Source organism: Telmatherina bonti (assembly GCF_933228915.1).
Source record: "Telmatherina bonti genome assembly, chromosome: 4".
NCBI classification, from domain to species: Eukaryota; Metazoa; Chordata; class Actinopteri; order Atheriniformes; family Telmatherinidae; genus Telmatherina; species Telmatherina bonti.
In genome coordinates this window covers 29,747,314-29,768,738 of record NC_136622.1, presented here as the reverse complement: position 1 = coordinate 29,768,738, position 21,425 = coordinate 29,747,314, and the positions used below count along the sequence as shown (strand labels likewise).

The 21,425-nt window shown below is 40.0% G+C and overlaps 1 protein-coding gene across 1 annotated transcript; it reads left to right on the top strand.

The window, feature by feature from the left end:
• The first annotated feature begins 340 nt into the window (after positions 1 to 340).
• bltp3a (bridge-like lipid transfer protein family member 3A) lies at positions 341 to 18,937 on the top strand. Its single transcript, XM_079238728.1, has 21 exons — positions 341 to 440; positions 2,504 to 2,666; positions 7,494 to 7,532; positions 7,766 to 7,857; positions 7,943 to 8,132; positions 8,480 to 8,620; positions 8,730 to 8,900; positions 10,928 to 11,108; positions 11,303 to 11,389; positions 11,987 to 12,157; positions 12,735 to 12,877; positions 14,276 to 14,417; positions 14,670 to 14,863; positions 14,963 to 16,197; positions 16,290 to 16,462; positions 16,552 to 16,691; positions 16,830 to 16,980; positions 17,252 to 17,502; positions 17,693 to 17,801; positions 17,949 to 18,055; positions 18,803 to 18,937. The coding sequence occupies exons 1-21, from the start codon at positions 397 to 399 to the stop codon at positions 18,917 to 18,919; spliced, it is 4,041 nt and encodes a 1,346-aa protein (XP_079094854.1). The 5' UTR covers positions 341 to 396; the 3' UTR covers positions 18,920 to 18,937.
• Positions 18,938 to 21,425: the final 2,488 nt, after the last annotated feature.

Sequence of the window (21,425 nt, the reverse complement as noted above, 5' to 3'; positions counted from 1 at the left end):
CAGTCAGGACTGATCATGTAAATTCTTACATTCCTACATATTATGCGATTTTGTAAAGTTACCCACAAAGTCCTTTGTGCAGTAACAGGCAGGATATGATTGCTGGTTTCATGAACATTTTGAGCAGGTTTATGGAAACGTGTGCACCAAACATCCAGCAGATGGCAGCATTGTATCGGAATTCCTGCACTATCTCACTTCAAGCTGCGCGTGCCTGCGCGTGAGAGCGCGAGAGGGGGGGTTAGCTGCTGTCCGGTGTTTAGCGAGGAAACAGCTGCTAGCAGGATGAACACAACTAGCGCTATGTATAACATAGAGGTACCTGTAAGCTAGTTTATTATTACTTAAGTTTAAAAAAAAATCTGCTGACATCGTTAACGGCAGACAGGAACAGAAATGGCGGGGATTATTAAAAAGCAAATCCTGAAACATTTGTCAAGGTAAGTGTTTGGTTTTGTGTTAGCCAGTTAGCCCATCTGGGTGATGGACGGATTTAACGTCGCTGCTTTACAGAAAATGCCACAAGGCTGCGTTTTGTCATTTTGCCTGTTACTCTCTTTTTGTCATATTAGTAACTATATAGTTTACGCCACACACAGAAAATGATGATGTTAAAATAACAAGACAGTGAGGACAGTGGACGCAGCAAACACCTCAACGTGCACGAGAACTGGAGATTCCCATTCATCTCTGTGTTTCCCTGACATTACCGAGATCCACTTTGTTTTGGCTTCGTTCACATCACGATGCATACCTGTTCAGTTTTGTTTTGTTTTTTAATCAGTGTTATTCATGGCGTTAATATGTTCAAAAGGACTATGACAATAGTTTATTCTGAAGTAGCTTCCCTTTACTGCTTTAATCATCTTTACTCGTCTACAGTGAACATCAGTGATTTCTTAAATATAACATATATTTAGCTTACAATGAAGAAAAACCGTTTTCTGTGTAGGTTATAGTTTTACACTAACTGATTTATATTAAATTTTAGAGATGCTATTTAGATTTAAACCATCTTTATAAGGGTTCTTAAAGTTTTCTGTAGCTCCCAGACAAGTCACCTTGATGATGATGCTTATAGGGATGTTTATCTAACAACACATTGCTGAATAAATTAATGTTGTCAGTGTTAGCTGTCAGTAAAGTCACTAGTTTTCATAAAGTCTTATTACAATTACCACCTTTTTCAGATATATGGCAGTAATCCTAAACATCCAGGGCCAGATTTTTCTTTGTCTCTTACCTGCCGCTGAGTTTGTGTGTGTGTGTGTGTGTGTGTGTGTGTGTGTGTGTGTGTGTGTGTGTGTGTGTGTAAATCTTCCACTCATGACACATGCAGTTTACTGTTTTGTGATATGCAATAGTCTCTTTCTCTCTCTCTCTCTTTAGTCTAACTATTTTTTTTCCATTTACTGACAGATTTGCTCTCCAGATCATTGTTTGATAATTGCATTTTGGGCTCGAGAGCAATGATGAGATGTGTTTCGTAGTTCAGCTATTTGGGTGAAAGGATAGTTGATCATCAGCTTGGGTGATAAATGACTTCTGTCTTTTGTCTCTATTATTGAATAATTTAAGTTGATTCCACAGAAAGAAAAGCTGATATTTCTTTGTAGGCAGATGAACAAACACAGTGGTGTTCTTGATCATGGCTTCTTCTGAGACAGAAAAGAAAGTTTTAGAGGTATTTAATTCTGTTAGAATTAAGTTTTCTATTAAATAAATAAAAATAGAAGATGTTACAGCTGTATGAATGACCCTCCTTTACATGGAGTCAGATTAATGGTGAGAATAATCTTGTTCCCTGTGTCTGCATGTTTTATTTAAATATACAGACAGACTTATTACCAGGTTTTGGACTGTGTTAAATGCTTGGTTTAAACATCTGAAATTGTTCAAGGTTTGTATAAAATAGGTTTAGAGCTGTTATTTGGTTGCTCAGTGCAAAATGGCATCTTAAGCTGTGACTTGCTAATCAGGTTTATCGGGAGTAGCGTGATTTCAGTCCCAAGCAGTTCAGACCTCCGAGTCTTTCTCAGTATTGAAGTTCAAATAACAACACTATCCCAACTTTGTAATTCAGTTTAAGCTGCTGCATTTAGACCGGTGTCTCTTGTTTGATGTCTCAGAGATTTTTCACACCGTGTTTGTTCATGGGTTGCATAAATGGTATTAAAATACCTGACAAATCAATTATCTCTGTTTTCCTCTGTTGTCCACCCCATGCGGCTTTTAGTCTGTTACTGGCTTTTTGGGCTTGTTATGTTATAGGTCATCCTTTTACACAGGGGGCAGCTATGACATCTTATGATGATTCATTCAGTTGCACCACTTAGAAAACATCTTAGCTGCATAATTCTATTTGGGTTATTTCTGTGCTCTGGATAACAAGTGACGTATATTTGGTTTCCCATATTAAAAAAAATTCACTGACCCTTATCTGGGTTATGGTTAAACCTCACCTAAAATAGTTTATTGTGTGTTTTGTTTCTGCTTTCTTTAGGTTCACCAAGAACCTGTCCCCGGACAAGATAAACCTGAGCACACTGAAGGGGGAAGGACAGTTGTCTAACCTGGAGCTTGATGAAGAGGTTCTTCAGAACATGCTCGATCTGCCGACATGGCTGGCTGTCACTCGGGTCTACTGCAACAAAGCTGCCATCAGGGTATGTCATCATCCTCTCATCTAACCTTATTTTGTTTTAACAGAGAAGTGTGTTCCCTTTTGTACGGAGACTTTTGAAACACTAAGCTGTTACGCACTTTGTTCATATATTGCTTAACTTTGTCGTAGCTTCTTTTCAGAGTGATCAAAAGTGTTTTCTTCACTAGTGGCACAGAGCTTACTTTCCACTATTTACACTTGTAGAGGAAATGAACAGTGACAGTATCACAAAGATAAGCACAGCTAGAGGCTGTGCTTTGACTGTTCTGATTCTTCAGACCAGTACTGGTGGCTGATAATGGACATGCAAGCCACGATTCAGAGGGACACAAAAGGCCAGAGGCTAGAGTGATCCTGAGATATGCTGGCTGCTGCTACACAGAGCTGTCAGGCTGGCTGGTTTGTGCTGGCCAACAATTTCACTAACACTACATGTGTAAGACCAGTTTATTTTCCAGGAGTTTACTGAAAATCTTCAAAGTAGGAAGAAAATGTTTAAATTTAAAAAGCATTATTATAAATGCTGTATATAATAACAATAAAATCTGCTTTTAATTTATAACTATTTAAAAAATATTTAAATTTATGACACTTTTCTTATTATTATCCAAACTAAAGTAGCCAGAAGTGCATAATCATAGCTTACCCACGGTAATTTAAAAAATATTTAAAGTACATATTTGCTTGAGGTCTCTTACTCAGATCCGACAACAACAGCACATTAGATTATGTAATATACAGGCTTGTTTGAAATTAAAACTTAAAAATTGTTGTCTTTTTAAACCTATAAACAAAATATCAACATTCCTAAAGTTAAATGTGAGGTTTCATTCATAATCTAATGATTCGGTTTTTATCTAGAAATCACCATATCAAGAATATTGACATACACAGACGGGCTCCAAAGTTTGGGCACCCCTGGTAAAATTTTATTTTAATGTGCAAATAAGGAGCTTTAAAAAGATGGAAAATCTCAAAAAGGCATCAAAGTACAGTTTAGACATTCTTATAAGATGTCCAAAAAAAAAAGTTACATCTTATTTCCATCATTCCATGGAATTTCCATCTTATTTCCAACTTTCATTGTTATGCAGATGATACTCAACTATACTTATCCTTTAAACCAGATGAAACAAATCAGCCCAATAGGCTACAAAATTGTCTCATAGACATAAAGACTTGGATGTCTAGAAATTTTCTCCTCTTAAACTCAGATAAGACTGAAGTAATTCTCGTTGGATCTGAAAAACTCAGAGCTAAATTTTCCGGTTTTGTAATGAACCTGGATGGCATTACTTTAGCTTCCAGTGCTACAGTGAGAAACCTTGGAGTAATATTTGACCCTGACCTGTCCTTTGGCCCACATATTAAGCAGGTTACTAAAACAGCCTTCTTTCATTTACGTAATATAGCCAAAATTAGGGACATTCTGTCTCGGAGTGATGCAGAAAAACTGGTTCACGCTTTTGTTACTTCGAGACTAGATTACTGTAACTCTCTATTACTGGGCTGTCCTAAATATGCCCTGAAAAGCCTTCAGCTGATCCAGAATTCTGCAGCCAGAGTCCTGACCAGAACCAGCATGAGAGATCATATTTCTCCAGTTTTAGCCTCTCTTCATTGGCTGCCTGTTGAATCTAGAATAGAATTTAAAATCCTTCTCCTTACATATACAGCCCTCCACAACCAGGCACCACTATATATCAAAGACCTCATTGTTCCTTATATACCAAGTAGAGTACTTCGTTCGCAGACTGCAGGCTTACTTGTGGTTCCTAGAGTCTCAAAGAGCCGAGCAGGAGGCAGAGCCTTTGGTTATCAGGCCCCTCTCTTATGGAATAAGCTCCCAGTTAGTGTTAGGGAAGCAGACACCCTCCCCACCTTTAAGACTAGGCTGAAGACTTATCTTTTTGATAAGTCCTATAGCTAGGGATGGTTAGCATCCCTTAGTTATGCTGCTATAGGTTTAGACTGCTGAGGGACATTTCCTGATACACTGAGCTTCTTTCTTTTTCTCTTTATCTCTTTCTTTTACCCCCCCCCATAACAGTGTTGCATCATTAACATGTATGTCTCCTGTCTCAGCAGGTCTCCCTGGCCGGGAGTAGCAGTTCCTGTTGTCTGTTGTCTTTCTGTCCTCTTCCCCCCACACAGCAGAGGCAGATGGCTGCCTGTCCTGAGCCGGGTTCTGCCGGAGGTTTCCTTCCTGTTAAAAGGGAGTTTTTTCCTTCCCACTGTTGCCAGTGTGCTTGCTCAGGATGGGAGATTGAGTTGGACTCAACTCAATCTGTTGGTTTCCTTATATAGGCTGTTATGAATTGGCCTTCATTATGTTTTCCCCTCTGTCTGTAAAGCGTCTTGAGATGGCATTGCCGTGATTTGACGCTATATAAATAAAGTTGAAATTGAATTGAATTTAAACCTTCAGAATAACAGAAAACAAAATATGGTGTCTATAAAAGTTTGGGCACCCTGCAGAGTTAGTACCTTGTACACCCCCAATTTGACAACAGAGACCTGACAGTGTCCTGGATTGTTTACAGTTAGTTGTCTGGAAAGACCAGGTGATGTCAATCTCAAAGGTTTTAAATGCTCAGACTCATCTGACCTTACCTCAACAATCGGTACCATGGGTTCCTCTAAGCAGCTGTCAAGAACACTGAAACTGAAAATAGTTGATGCTCACAAAGCAGGAGAAGGGTGTAAGAAAATAGCAAAGTGTTTTCAGATGCTAATATCCTCTGTTCGGAATGTAACCAAGAAATGGCGGTCATTGGGAACAGTGGAAGTTAAAGCAAAATCTGGAAGACCAAGAAAAATATCAGACAGAACAGCTCGCAAGATTGTAAGAAAAGCAAGTCAAAACCCAAGTTTGACTGCACAATCCCTCCAGGAAGATCTGGCTAATACTTGAGTTATAATACACCATTCCTCTATAAAGAGGTACTTGTACAAATATGGCCTCCATGGAAGAGTCATCAGAAGGAAACTTCTTTTACGTCCTTACCACAAAAATCTGCATTTGAAGTTTGCAAAGGAACATATAGACAAGACTGATGCATTTTGGAAACAAGTTCTGTGGATTGATGAGGTTAAAATTGAACTTTTTGGCCGGAATGAGCACAGGTACGTTTGGAGAAGAAAGGGCACAGAATTTAATGACAAGAACCTCTATCCAACTGTTAAGCATGGGGGTGGATCAATTATGCTTTGGGGTTGTATTGCAGCCAGTGGCACAGGGAACGTCACGGGTAGAAGGAAAAATGGATTCAATGGGATTTGAGCAAATTTTGGGTGCTAACCTAATGCCATCTGTGAAAAAGCTGCAATTAAAGAGAGGATGGCATCTACAAATGGATAATGATCCTAAAAACACCTCAAAATCCACGGTGGATTACATCAAGAGGCATGAACTGAAGGTTTTGCCATGGCCTTCACTCTCTCCTGACCTCAACATAATTGAAAGTCTATGGAAAGACCTTAAAAGAGCAATGCGTCACAGATGGCCCAGAAATATCAAAGATCTAGAAGACTTTTGCAAGGAAGAATGGGTGAAGATACCTCAAAGAAGATTCGAAAGACTATTGGCTGGCTATAAAAAGTGTTTACAAGCTGTCATACTTGCCAAACGGGGGAATAGAAAGTACCAGCTATGCAGGGTGCCCAAACTTTTGCAGAGGCCATTTTTTGTTTTCTTTTATTTTAAAAGTTAAAATGATGGAAAAAAGATCAAACTTTTTTTGACATGTTATAGAGAATGTCTAAGCTGTAATTTGACGCCTTTTGGAGATGTCCCATCTTTTGTTAGCTTCTTTTTGGCACATTAAAATAAATTATTACCAGGGGTGCCCAAACTTTGGAGCCCCACTGTATACTGGACTTAAAAGAGAAAGTCCAAGAAGGATGAGCCACAACTGTCATCTACACAATGATGCACGATTATCATAGAGGAAAATGTGAAGAAAAAAAATGGAATTTTTGGAGGGGGGCTAAAAGGTTTACTGACATGAATCTGCAGAACCGTTACCAATGAAAATAAACTTTTTTTGTCAGGAAAACACTGATGAGTGATGGATTTTAAGGATGCCTTTTGGACGAGTTGTTTTTCAGGATTTTTACATTAATGTTGCTGTGAGATGCTTTGCATCGGTCAAATCACAAGAATCTCAGTTTTCCAACCATGTTCATCAAGTTAAACACAGCACGTTTGTATAAAGTGACATAGTGAGAGGTCTAAGTAATGTGGTGATTTTACACGGTTGTGGGCTGTACACAGTGTGTTTTCACTGCATAACTCAGGAAGAAATGTTCTAATTACATACATTTTTTAACATTGATTTTCATGCAACTCTGTGGTTTCTTGGTTTGCTCCTTGGGTTTAAAGCAGGGCTGCACTTACTACTGTTAGGTGGTACCCATAGCAGTGTTTCCCACCACATTTTCTCCTCCTCTGATGGACATGAAGTAAATAAATGACCTCATTAGTTCATCAAACACTGCAGAAACGTGAGGATGAATGTTTCTTTCAAGCAGATTTGTTACAGCAAGGAATGAAAAACTACAGGGAAGTGGGATTTGACTTTGTCCAGTACTTTATTTTAAGGTTCAAGTCTAAAAAATTCTCATCATCTCCAGTTACATCATTTATATTTATTTATTTAGAATTTATTCAGTTGGTGCTTTTTCTCAGATTACCAACACCCTCTCCGCAGTTTGCACCCTGTCACAGCTTGTGTGTAACACTATGTGGGCATTTGCTGCTCATTGTGCCTTTGTGCCCTGAAGCAAATGTTTGCTGGTAACACTGCTGACCTGCATGTCTTTTCAGATACAATGGACAAAGTTGAAAACAAGCCCCATCTGCTTGGTAAGAGTAGTCTTACTTATTTCCTTCTGCAGTTTTCTCCCACATCTCTGATATGCTTCGTCCTCATCTTTAAATCCAAAAGTTACTTTACCCTGTCTTTGTCTATCTTGTTGAGTTATGTTTATTTTACAACTGCACAGATTGTGTCCTTTGTGCTTGTGTCTTTGGTAAATGTTGGGCTTCTTGCTCAATTGTATACTTAGAGTTGTCTGATTTTTATTTTGTGTGTGCAGTTTTTGGATAAGGTAGAGGTTGAGATGAGGACATGTGAAGAGCCCCGTCCACCCAATGGCCCCTCTCCTATTGCTATAACAGCAGGCCAGAGGTAAGGCATCAGAAATCTTGAGTCGAGCCAATATTTAAGGCGTCGAATACCCCCCACCTTACCATTTTACCATGTGTTCTTTCAGCGAGTACGGCTTTGCAGAGAAAGTGGTGGAGGGCATGTCTGTCAGAATCAACTCCATTACCATCAAGGTGCAGGCTCGTGCTTTCCATGCCTCCTTTGAGCTCTGGCAGCTGCAGGGAAACAGCCTCAACCCCAAATGGCAGCGCAGTGACCTTCGCTACACCCGCATCACTGACCCCAAGAGAGGAGAGGTGCAGTACGCTTTCATTTCTTTTCTCCTCACACAGCTTCGAATCTCTCCTGTCTGACAGCCATGAAAAGCAAAATGTAATGCAGTGTTCCACCACAGAAGCCACGTGTGCTCATTAGACCTGCAGTAAATCATTTAATCAAGTCAGATGTTTCCCTTAGCTGTGAAGACTATTTTGAGAGGAATGACTTTTCAGAAGGTGTGTTAGGACATGTAATTCACTTAGCTGAAAATGTTTTGCATCTCCCCTTTGTCACTCTGCATATCTGTCAAAAGATTATGTTTTATTGTCTCATGTTGTTTTTAAAGATGGCTTAAAGATTTGCTGTGGTTGCTTTTTTCAATCAGGTGTTGACATTCAAAGAAATTAACTGGCAGAGTCTACGGATCGAGGCAGATGCCATCGAAAGTGATGACCAGGACCTCGGTAACACCCCATTACGTCTCATAACCAACCAGGGACGCATTCGCATCGCTCTGAAACGCAGAGTAAGGCTATACTTCTACCCTTTACGCATTCTTCTTTCACCAAACTCAATAAAGATCACAAATACATTATCATATGTATTATAAATGACCTAATCACTGTTATGTCTAGATAAAGGACTGTAATGTGCTAGCATCCAAGCTGCTTTTCATCCTGGATGACCTGTTGTGGGTGCTGACAGACTCTCAGCTCAAAGCCATCATTCATTACGCCAAGTCGCTCAGTGAGGCTATGGAGAAGTCAGCCCAGCAGAGGAAGAGCATGACTGCCGAATCCTTGCAGGTCTGGCCTTATTTATACTCAATTTTTTTTCTTTTTTTCTTGGCAAATAGCTCAGTTAATAAGCTTTGAGGTGAACAGAAATCTAGATTACAGTAAATACAGAAATAAAGTACATGTGGGTTCCACTGTTTACAGTAATACTGTTGTCAGCGAAGAACGGAAAATATGTTGGTAAAAATGCTCGACAAGGTGTCCATTATCACCTCGAAGGGGATTATCCTGCTTATAACATGGTCACTTCCGAAAGAAATGTTTAATCAATTATTTATACGTTAGGAAAGTATAGTATGTTGGTTAACTTTTACTGTTAAAATTGTATATTGTTTACATGAAGCGGGTTAAGGGATTATTTTAATATTGCTTGTTGTGACATGTTCCTAAATAGTTTTTATTGAAAGCAATATTATCCACCATTCACTCTGATCATTAAATGTGTATCAAGCAAGTAAGTCAATCCTAGATGGTTTTTATAAATATCAATCATTCACTCTGTATGGAGTAAATACAGGAGGTAAGCGAGACAGAAAGACTGGCGACAAACTATTTCAAATTAAATGCAACATTGCTGTTGATTGTGAAATTTGGTAGAGATTATGGCTTATCCATTATAGTGGGATTTGAAGGATGGAGATTTAACATTTGTGGACCCTGACGTCTGCTAGGTGGGACGTTACGCTCCGACAAAATGTTTCTCCTTTCTCGTCACTTTTTAGCCAGCGCCATCAGCTATTGGATTGGAACCTTTTATAGGTGTCCTAAAACACTTTTCAAAGGACAGCATTCAGCCAATCAGAATAGAGTATTCACCCAAACCATAATATGAAAGGAACTGATATATATTCGAGTCTGTTTAAATTTAAAGACACTTTATTTTTCTAAATGCATGCAAACAGCATTATCTAATCAATCTGAATGAAGTCAAATTCAGAAATAATGAAGTATTCTAATCTTGTAGTATTAGGTAAGATAGGATTTTGTAGTCATTTGTATACACTGTTATCTCACTATTACATTTTATTTTAGTTTTTTATGGTAGCTTGCAGCACACATGGCAGCTGTATAGCACATGTTGGAGACTTCAGTCTTGCAAGGTTCACTTTTTATGAGTCACTTTCGGGTTTTCTTTTTCTCAAAAAAACTGTTGCAGCTTGTTGTGTTCATAAATCCGGTTGCTTGTTTCTGCTGCTGCCTGCTACATTTCAGCACCAGCTTCAAGGGAGTTTAATGCAGGAAATAAACGCTGCTGTACAAACCAGGTATGATTAGGGCAAAGGAGAAACTGGAGTCTAATACTTCCTGCTTTGATGCACCTGGATATAATTTAGACTCTAGATGCATGCAAACTGTTCAGTTGTGTGTAGAATGTAGTATAAAACGATGCAATTTTGCATCTTAAGGGAATTTTGAATGGAACGTCCTATTTCTAATTCATGCAAGCTTTTCAATCAGCTTATTGTGTCATTGTAGTCAAGGTCAATAGCTGTGTCTGTATACTGAAAGATTTGTATGCCGTTAAGAAGTTTTGAACGTGTTTGCTACAATGCCGGTGCAAATTTTGGAGTCATCACTCTTTGAAGATGTTCATTCTGGCTTTAGAAAGCATATCTAATAAAACTTAATTAAATGAATGTAAATGTAGGTAGTTTTTTTTTTTTATCCAGGTGAAGTAGAGGGGAAGAAAATTATTGTTACTTGGTTGCAATCTCTTTACTTTTTATAACTTGAATTATTTGTCTGTTTGACTTCACTCATGAGAAACAAAAATATTTTCAGTCAAATTCCTTTTTGTGTTGTTGTTGGTCGATAAAAATATTGTGTAAAAAAAACAGCCCTTAAATGGTTTTTGTTCATAAAATCACCAATTAACATAATAATGCAGCTTTTAGGTAGCTCATTGGTGCACACAACATACAGTTTAAGATAGTTTTTTTTTCACTTGTATGTCATTTACCCTGCAAGATATATTTTTCATCAGTGTTGTGAAATCATTGTAGTAACTTTGATGTGTGCTGTTCCTGTGGGTTTAGACTGCTCCTCCATCACCTGGAATCCAAAGTTTGTGGACTGAACCCCCACCATCCTCTACAGGCACCCCCAACAACATAAGTCAATACTTCGATCACTTTGATGTCAAGGAGTCTTCCTACCACACCTTCATATCACGCCTGGACTTACACATATGCAATGACAGTTCTTCAATGGATGATGGTGAGATAGAAGCTCTGTGTGCTAACAGTGACCAGGCTGTATTGTCTTTCTTACTTATGTGTAATTGTGCCGTTTTATTTCAACAAGAAGCTATGGCTTTCAGAGTAGTCCATAAAACACTGTCGACTTTTCATTATTTGTAAGTTAATTACTGTCCAGCTGCTTTTAAACAGCTCTCATGTGATACTGCTTAGACGAACCTCCCCCACCAGGCTTGCAGGGTGCCATGCAGCTGACATTCAGGAAGCTTGGTTTTGACTACTATCCCACCCACAGACCTGGTGAGTGTGATTACTCGCTCTTTAGCTGGGTGCATTTTAACAGACCGAGTGTGTGTACTGGTCCTGCTGACTAAAAAAAAAAATCAATTCTGGACTGGTTGTTTGAAGAATTGCAGCAGATTAATGGCATGGGAGAGTGTGCCAGTACCATTATACTGAAATCACTGAAGTGTTAGACATTGGACAATAGAGCGGCCTCTTGAGCTAATTACAGCTAATTGCTGCACACTGGGAATGGTTTGGCTTTTCTGATTTCTTTTTTCTAAAAACACAAATCTTTATTGTTTTTCAATCAGTGTTATCAGGATATGTAATGAACTAAATAACTAAATTAATGTGGAAATTCCACTTAATCTTTTCACAGCAGCCCTTAATTTTAATGCATTACAGACTTACATCCTGATATTGGAAAGCAATATTTCACAATATTCCTGACAAATAAAAGCATTCCCAGTCAATTCTGGTTTATTTAAAAGCATATGAAGAGGAAAATATTTATTATTACTTTAACAGATCAAATGTATGTTTCTATTAGTAAGTTAAGAGTTTTGTATTTTTGCTGAACCACAACGGCTTGCTGTCGCTGCTCTTGCACAGCTGATGGGTGTCGACACTGGGAACGGCACAGTGGAGCCATGGAGGCTCAGGCGCAGTGGGCTGGGAAGCTGTTGCAGGAGTATCAGAGAAGAGTAGAGGCTTCCGGGTTCCCAGGATCGCATACCAACGTGCCCCAGCCAGCCAAGGACTCCCCTGCTAAGACAGTGCAAGGTCTGACTGTAGAATTGGCATGAATGTATTCAGCTTATGTCAGGTTAAGAGAAAATATTAGGTGCTGTCATGAATTCATGTATAGCAATACTTGTTCCTCAAAACGACTCAATTACCTGCTGTTTTCTGGAGTTTTTTGACGATTTAGCCTCATCCATCATATTCATATAATTTGTTCAGATCAGACCATAACGGGGAGAAAACTCGCTTCATTACCTACAGGCTGATAGCTGCTCAGCAACGGATCTGCTAATGGTCCTTCTGTTGAAAGCTCCAGAAAAAGATGGAGCTGAAATTGTTTTTGAGCTGCATAGATTCATTTGCATGTCAAAGAAAGAATGTAGATTCACAGAAGAAACACTGTTCACTGTGATTATGCTAGAAATGCCTCCGCTACATATAAATTATGAATATCAGCTGGATTGCCCTTTTTTTTTTTTTTTTTTTTTTTTTTTTTTTTAAAGAAATACACCAATCTTTACCTATCTCCTATATAAAACTATATTAAACATTGTTCTAATTTAGCTTTTGTGATGTGCTTATGCACTGAAGTGTTTTACTCTCTTGTGTACTTTAGATGGACAGTCCAGCCCCAGGTCAAACCCCTCTGAGAAAGAGCAGACCAGCAGGAACTCTGTGACAGCTCCTTTAGCGTCATCACTGAAGAGGCTGCGCTCAAGCTGTGTGGTGATCAGGATGGATGATGTGGACATTCACCAGGCAAGCTTCCATCAAACAGCTGATTTGATTTACCAGCTCTAACAGAAGCCTAAATGGAAATTTCTGCTTCTCAGAGAACACAGTCAGGGTATCTGAAAAGACTGGAGGTGTGTGTGTGTATGTGTGGGAGGTGTTTTGAGCGGTTTCAAAGGCAAGTGTGTAAGAGTCTTCAAGTAAGAGACCATGGCACTCAACTGGGAAAGAGAAGAGTGTCCTCTCGGTGTCAGGAGTGACATTCTGCCCCAAGTAGAGGAGTTCATGTATCTCAGGGTCTTTTTCATCAGTGAGGGAAGGATGGAGTGACAGAGCATCTGCAGCGATGCAAACTCTGTATCAGTTTGTCGTAGTGAAGAAGGAGCGGAGCCAAAAGGCAAAGCTCTCAACTCACCAGGTGTTCTATGTTCCTACCCACCTATGGTCCTGAGCTTTGGGAGGGGACCAAAATAATAACACCACTAATACAAGCGGCCAAAAGGAGTTTGGGGCAATGGATGGATGGATGGATGGATGGATGGATGGATGGATGGAGGGATGGATGGATGGATGGAGGGATGGATGGAGTGAGTGAGTGAGTGAGTGAGTGAGTGAGTGAGTGAGTGAGTGAGTGAGTGAGTGAGTGAGTGAGTGAGTGAGAGAGAGAGAGAGAGAGAGAGAGAGAGGGAGGAAAAAAAAAACAAGTTCTTTTAGCTCCATGACAGTCATATAACAGAAAGTTTTAAGAGGAATTGTGTAAATCACTTTGTTCAGATGTCGTTTCCAGCTTCTTTCGGACAGCAGTGATATGAAAAGGTATTCAGAAGTTAAATTTGACAAAAACTACAAACCTGCATTCTTGACTAGCCTGCTGTAGCACACTCATCCCTTGTAGAAAAGGATGAACTGACTCAGCAGCCTTGGAGGAGTACTGTTTACACAGGAAACCAAAGTCTCCTTCAAACTTCCAAAACTTGTAAATTCTTGATTTCAAATTGGCTTTCTCATGAGCTTAATAAAGCGTGGCACAACAGGAGATTTAACAACTACATACTTGTCATTTTTCAACTCCTATGTGAGTATTTCACTTGTTCTGGTTCATCTGTCAACCCAAACTGTCACTAAAAAGAAATAACCCTGCCAGCCTGGTTCTGCTTTTTTAAATTAAAAAATTTACATTTGCCATCATGTGAATATATTTCCAGAGTACTATTAGGTGTAAAACTCTCGTAGTTCCTCATTTGAAAGAGCAGGAGACACTGAGGGGAAATTCTGCGTCGCCACCTTCAGTTTCTAACAGGAAATCACTGATGCCCTCCCTCAGGTGGTGCATATGTATTCTTTTCTTTTATTCAGTACTTGGGGCATCCAATTCCTTTTTTAAATGACCTTATTTCGTCTCTGTTTCAATCTTCACACCTCCAGGTGTCTACAAGGAGCCGGCAAAACAAGAAAACCCACTCATTATTATCCTGCAACCGGAAAACTCTGCGTTTGCCGGATAATGTACCAGCAGTTCACCTGCAGTTTACTGAGTACTACTTTCCCGACAACCCCAGTTTTCCAGGTGCCTATCTGCTGTATTTAACTGCACTTTCATTTTTGTTTCATGTTTTATTTAATCATTTATATTGTTTATAGTTTGACTTTATTCTCAAACAGTTACCTTTTTTACATGCCAAACTTATTAATAAAGAAGCTACTTTTATAAGTAAATCTGGAATTTGTGTTTTTGTTCCGTCAGTAATGTAAAAACTAAAAATTAACATCCATTGTCAACATCTTTTATTAGTGTCTCTTGCCTTTTTCTGTCTTCCAGTGCCCACCTCTAACCTGTATGCCCAGTTAAATAGCCTCCAGTTATGTGTGGACCCAGCCAGCTTGTTGTGGATCAATCTGTTTTCCAGGGGTCTCCTGCAAACCCTGGAGCAGGTCAAAGCTTTCTACCATCTGCAAGACAGTAATAAAGTTGACGAGCATGTAGACATCCGCATGGATGCAGCTCAGCTTAAGGTAAATGCTCCCTTTTCTTTCATTTTTCTCTGTTTGCACTTCTTTCTTTCACTCATTCTCAGGTTGTGCTATATTTTTTTGTCTTTGGTCTTTTCATAGCTCATAATTCCTCTGGATTCATCCATACTGGACCATCCGGAACGCCCACAGTCCCTCTCTGTTATTATACCCCAGATGGTTCTCAGTAACACCCGCCACTGCCCTCATGGCTCCAGAGCTGACCTCAGCAGTACCTGTGAAAAGTTCATGAGCAGCCCTTTCTTCCAGACAACACCACCTTGCCCTTACCCCAGAGATCTGAGTGCCTTCCAACCTGTTCCTTCCACCTTCCTTCAGCACTCTCGAGACATGAATCCCCAATCTCTGGACAGACAGCAGCTTCGCTCTCAGGACATCTGGTCTCTCAGTGTGTCTCGTGTCACACTGGGTTTTGACGGAGCACGTCGATTCCCCAAAGGCAAAACTCAACCTTTTGTTGAGCCCTTTGCCATGTCCATGTGGATGTGTCAGCCATTTGCCTTTAAAAGGGAATCATCTTCTCCCCCGACTAGCCCCAACGGAGCCCACCAACTTTCATCAGAGCAGGAGCATCATCAGGATGAGGCATCGCTTGCTTCAGTCCACTTCCTTGCCCACACTATCACCCCACTGAAGATGTGGCTCAATCACTACCAGTATGTTGCCCTCCTGAGGATGAAAGACTCCATGGCGCGTTTGGGAGCAGAGTTGAGTCGGGACGTACGAGGTGTAAAAAAGGCTCATGGGCAGAAGACAAAGCCGGTTACAATTTGTCTTGCTCTTCTGGTGGACTCAGTGGAATTAGGTCTGCTGCTGCCACCAGTCAGCTCAGAACCAGAGGGAGAGGTCCCCCAGTCTCCAGAATCAGACACCCCCAGCATAACGGACTCGGATATCTCCCCGACGCATCACTCCGTTGATAACGTCCTCGAGGATTGTGGGTTAGAAAACGGCATCTCCTCCATAAATAAAGCTGCCGATGGATTTGATCAGGATGAACAAGATGGGGCGGTGGAGGAGGCATACGAGGCTGTGGAGGAGGAGCTGGAGGCCAATGGATTGGCAGCTCATGAGGACACATCTGTTCTGTCACCCCCCCTCTCACCTGGACCCTCCCCGGCCATCTCCCGTGAACCATCAACCTTCAGTCTGGAGGGAGAGCTGTCGAGCGCTATCAATGTCACTAAGGATGTCACCAAAGATGCCATCAGTGCCTCGCTGGACCTGACTAAAGGGGCGTTCTCAATAACAAAAGATGCCTTTAGCATGCTAAGCCGTGGCTCGGGTGTGAGCAAACTGTTCAGTGCACAGGCAAAGTAAGTCGCTTCCAGCAGAGTTTGTGTTTCTGGAACTCGTACTGCACACCTTATGCCTCAATAATTGACAGTGTGCATGTGTGTGTTTATAGGGAACAGGGTCAGCGGTCAGAAGACTCCTCCCCCTCTTTGCGCCAACAACCCATGAAGCAGTCGCACTCCCAGCAATCCTTTGATAGTGCCATCTTGGATGGCAGCTTGCCAGATGAAAATCTGTCTGTTGACAGTGATTTCAGCGACAACTTTGTTGTTCTCATGGAATCAGGTGTTTAAACATAACCGAGTTTACAGATTGTGATGAAAAAAAAAGAAGATGAGAAGACATCTGAGCTTGAGCTTGTATTGTGTTTCTAGAATCAGGGATGGAGTCGATGCGTCCCAACAATACACCTGTGGGCAGTCGAGGCAGCCCTGCACCGGGAACAGAAGGAGGCTCGTCAGCTGATCTTAGCAGCTCCCTCTCCCAGAGTACTGAGGACGTGTCTCAGGACATGGTGGGTTACCGTCGTCCTAGAACAGATTACATGGTCTGATTGAATTTGTTGTCATTGTTCTTTCGCGCTGTAACTGGAGCAAGTATTTGATCATTTAATTTGGAATCTAAATGTGTCTTGTGATTTGCTGTTGTACAGTCTTCAGTGTTGTTACTGATCCTCAGTGGAACAGCTTGTACCATGGAAGCACAAGGTGAAGACAAAATCGTGGCGATCCAAGCACAGAATCTGGCCAATGTGCAAATGGGCAACGTCAAGCAGTCAGACCTTCTAGGTGGATTACTACAAGGTAGCCGGAGTTGGGGCTGAAATTCTGAAAAATCCCATCAGTAATTTGCTTACAAATCAGATGGTTTACTAGCAGGTTGCATCTCGCATTCAAGAAAAGGGTTTTGTTTCAGTTCGGTTTGTACTGTGGATAATCTTAAAAGGATTTTTAGTTTGCTTTGAGCTAGGTTTATGTGGAATACTTGAGGGTAGTCAGTGTGTTTCCTGGAGTTATCCAAATGTAGTTTCTATAAAATACACACAAGGTTCCATGGTTGTTTTTGTATCTGCAGGTGAACCGGTCCAGAGACAGGGGAACAGGGACTCCCCTGCATTGTGCATGCGTGCAGAAATGGGTCCATCTGCAGCTCAGCGCTCTGCTCTGGCCGAGTCACTGGGCTTCCTGGACGTGCGGCTGCAAGACTGCCAGGCAGAGCTGTTAGCCTCAACAGTGGCTAATATCGGTCCTTTCCTTGAAGATGAATTTAGTGTTGATGGTTCACCGGTGAGGCTGCAAGTGCATAATGTCACCATCACTATGAAGGTAAGTTAGAATATCCCAATGTTAGTATAAAGTATAAAACCATGGTGAGCTTCACTCTTTAAATTTCATCATAAGTGCAAAACACATTTCATAAATTAACATGATGTTATCTTTCAGTAGATGACACATAGTTTGCACTTGTGTTGTGGTGGGTCTTGTGTTTAGACAGTGTCATCTTCCTCTGTTTTAGGATGATGGCCCCAGGATCTACCCTACAGCCCCTCAACCCGTCCCGGCCAAATTTGTTATAGACCAGCTAGTCCTTGAAAGAAGTGATGATGGCTTCATGAGAATAAAAGGTAAAATTAGCATTTTAACTCAAACTTAGTGGCTTATTTAAACATGTGATGTTGTGAATGCATAAAGGGAAAGAGAATCGTCAACTTGTTTGGAGCTTTAGAGAAAAGTGAACAGAAAGCACTCATCTGTTTCCTTCCTGATTGCAGCTGATGGTGCAGGCTCTAAACCCCCAGCAGATGTTCCTGTGGTTGGCTTTAATAAGCCTAACAGCCCCAACCCTGTCCAACAGCAGTGTGAGGTAAATGAGACCCAGGTACAATAAATCTATACCTAAAATAGCGCATGCTACAACTGAAATTGATACTTTTTTTTGCCAATTTCCTCAGATTATGAAGAAAGTAGTCAATTATGCCATTTGTAAGATCATCTTTCTTATTTTTAGATGATTTATAATAAAATGGTCTAAAGGCTTTTGTATATTTCTAAAAAGGAATTAGAGATTGAAAAAGAAGCAGAACTTTTCTCTTAAGAGAAGCTGATGCCAAATGCATGTATAAAGGCTCTTGTTATTGTTTTGCTAATTATGTTGATACCCTTACTAAGCCCAAAATTGAGAACTATGCATAGCAACTGGTTGCTCAAATATTTCTCAAAATATTCAGCACATGATCTTAGTCCCTGATTAAGATCTAACAAACACAACTTACTACTTGTTTAAAGTTGCAAATTGAGTCAAAATGGTCAGAAAAATGTAAACTAACATTGTATATCTCTCTGATGTTACGTTGACAATGTTAGATTGCATTTTGTATTTTGGTCAAATCAAGACATTCAGATACTTGTTGAAGCTGATTCTGCTAATGTTTTAGATAAACACTGACTGTTAAATACCTGTCACTTTTCCACACAAACAAAGCAGAGATGTGTCTAAGCACACAGGATTAGGATGCATTTACACCCATCTGCTGCAGTATCTGATGTACTGTAGATCCACAGGCTGAAAATCGCCATGTCAAAGCGTCAGCTGTCACTAATCAATCCAATAATCCTGCATTTGCAGAGACAAACCTTGGAGTCCAGGCTCTGCGACGCACAGACTGCCCTCAACCAGGCCCTCGAGGAGAGAGAGCGCCTCCTTGTGGAAGTTAGGAAGTACAACCCCACATTTACTCTCTGAGCATCTTTGTGGTTGGTTTCTGAATCTGGATGAGTCAGGCTGACAGCTGGGAATCAGCAAAGCGTTAAAGCATATGTGGAACATTAATGTGTGAAATTGGAAGATAAATCTGGACCATGACTCTGGATCCCTTCAAATTTGCTTACACTACTTGAAGATTATAAAACAGAGCGTCTTCACCTAGAACTAAAAATGGAACTGCAAGCTAACTCTATAATAGGTTGAATAACGGTACTTTTTTCAGTCTGGCAGTCTAGCTGTTGTTCACTGCTGTGCAAAGTGCAAATTGTTACAGTTTATTTCTCATCCAGATCAGTGGAAAGTGGAAAGTCATCAGTGTAAAACACAGCATGCAGAATGATCAAGCTTTAATTCTCTCCATCTGTGTTGTTAGAAGTACTTAATGGAGCACATGCCAAAACCCCTTTTCACATGCACAGACACTGCCAGACAGCTGCTAGTCCACTGGTTACTACTTCTATAAATCTTATGGTCGAGCATGTTTAGTGATCATTAGTAATTTAAACGAGATATGCAGTCGTAGTTAGAATTGCTCTGGTAAGTTGTTTTGGTTTAGTGTAAAGTAAGAAAATCATGTTCATTTTGAAGTATTGTTAGTTGTGATAAATGTAAAAGAAAGAGAAAAACTGCACTTTTATTTATCTTTTTGTTAAAGAAAGCAGACATTTTCTGCTTTCACGTAAACTGGAGCGTCTCAGTTTCAACCATTGCTTTTTTTCTTAGCGGGATGGAATGGGTACACATTCTTATCAGGCTCTCCCCTACTCTCAAAACATCTTAGGAAACATTCCCCATCATTCTTAGTTGTGAAATATTTCTTTTTTCTTTTTTTTACTGTGAATGTGTGCTCTGTGGGGGATTTTCCACTGAAGAAAACATGCCTTCTCAACACTCCCTCACCTATGGTACATAGAAGTATAATTACCTGGTCCGAAAATGTTTGAATTTTAAATCCTTAAAATGTTTTTTTTTTTTTTATTTATTTTTTATTTGTAGCTTGCTGGATTACAGCTGTTATGTCACATATTGGTCAGACATCACAAACAAACTCATTTCTATTTGTTGTGTTACTTTTTTATGTTTATTTATATTTTCTAGTGGATATGTTTATTTCATTGCATCCGTTTTACTGCAGCATGTGTGTGTATGTGTAAGCCATATCAATCAAAGAAGGTGGTGATATTTAAAACAAAACTAAGGTACTGATAATAAGATACACTCAACAAATTCAAGGAGAAAAATATCACTTTTTTGAGCAACTTTGATCCAGATTTGCTGCAGATTTGATCTAGCAGCACGCAGGTTTTCCACAGAGGCCTCTGTTACATGCTTGGATTTAAAAAACAAAGGAGTTCCTTTAACAGTGTGTTTGTTCTCTAAAAAGTGTCCGTTACAGTTTATCTGCGAGTGATCTGCTGTTAAATCAGGATTTGCCTTTGGCTGTCCATCTTTTTTCATAGTTGCAAGGCTCAGTCACAGGGATTTTTCTAATCTTTAACTTCCATTCATTCACATTGTAAGGGTACGTAGGAGACCTCTGGTGGCAGAAGCTTGTCACAGTAGTTTCCTTTAAAGATTTCTTTTCTCAAAAGCTGCAGTTGCCTTGCAAGCTACGAACGATCCCGTTCTTGAAAAGGAATGTTATCTCTTTAAGCAATAGGATGACGCTTTAGATTCACCCTAAAACACGAAGAACGATGAGACTCTAATCTTTTTTAAATGTGAAATCCAGTTCCTGAGATGACTACATTTGTAACATGTTTATATTCTCTCAACTGCATGCAAAGCCAGTAATCCTACATGTTGGTGTAACAAAGCAGTAATACTGCCCATTTACCTCAGTATCACCTAAGATGACCACATGGTCTTTTCTTTAACCAGCTGTTGATGTTTCTGTTTCTGCATGGCCTTAATAAAGATGTGCTGGTATAACTTAAAACACGCTACGGTGGATGCAATATGTAGCTCTGACGTGTCCCCAGTTTCCCTCTCCTTCAGTGTTAAGTAGCATTTCGGTTTCTCTAACAAAATGGTGCTTTGAGTTAAGTCACCTCATAACTTGTTAAACTAGACCTCCTTTGCACTCCAGCAGGCCATGATGTCACATTCACCTGCTGTGCCATCCCAAAGGAGTAGATGGACAGATTGACTCAGTTTACTGTGGATGCATGTACCAAGGTGATGTTGTGTTCATGCCTTGTGGATTACTTGCACTTGTGGGGTCTTTCACTGGAAATTGCACTTGTTTTAATGTAGATCACCTCAAAAAATATGCAGAGGAGTCATTTTAAAAAGATTTGAAATGGCACAGATGTTGGAAAAGTGTGGATAATATTTCTGTCGTGTGTAGAATTACATTGGATTTGAAAGGTATTCATCACTTCATTGACACTAATATAAAACTGGTTCTGTGAACCAAACTAAAATGTCAAAAAGATTTTAAGAAAATGAATGAATAAACTATTCCACACAATTGTTTTTGCCT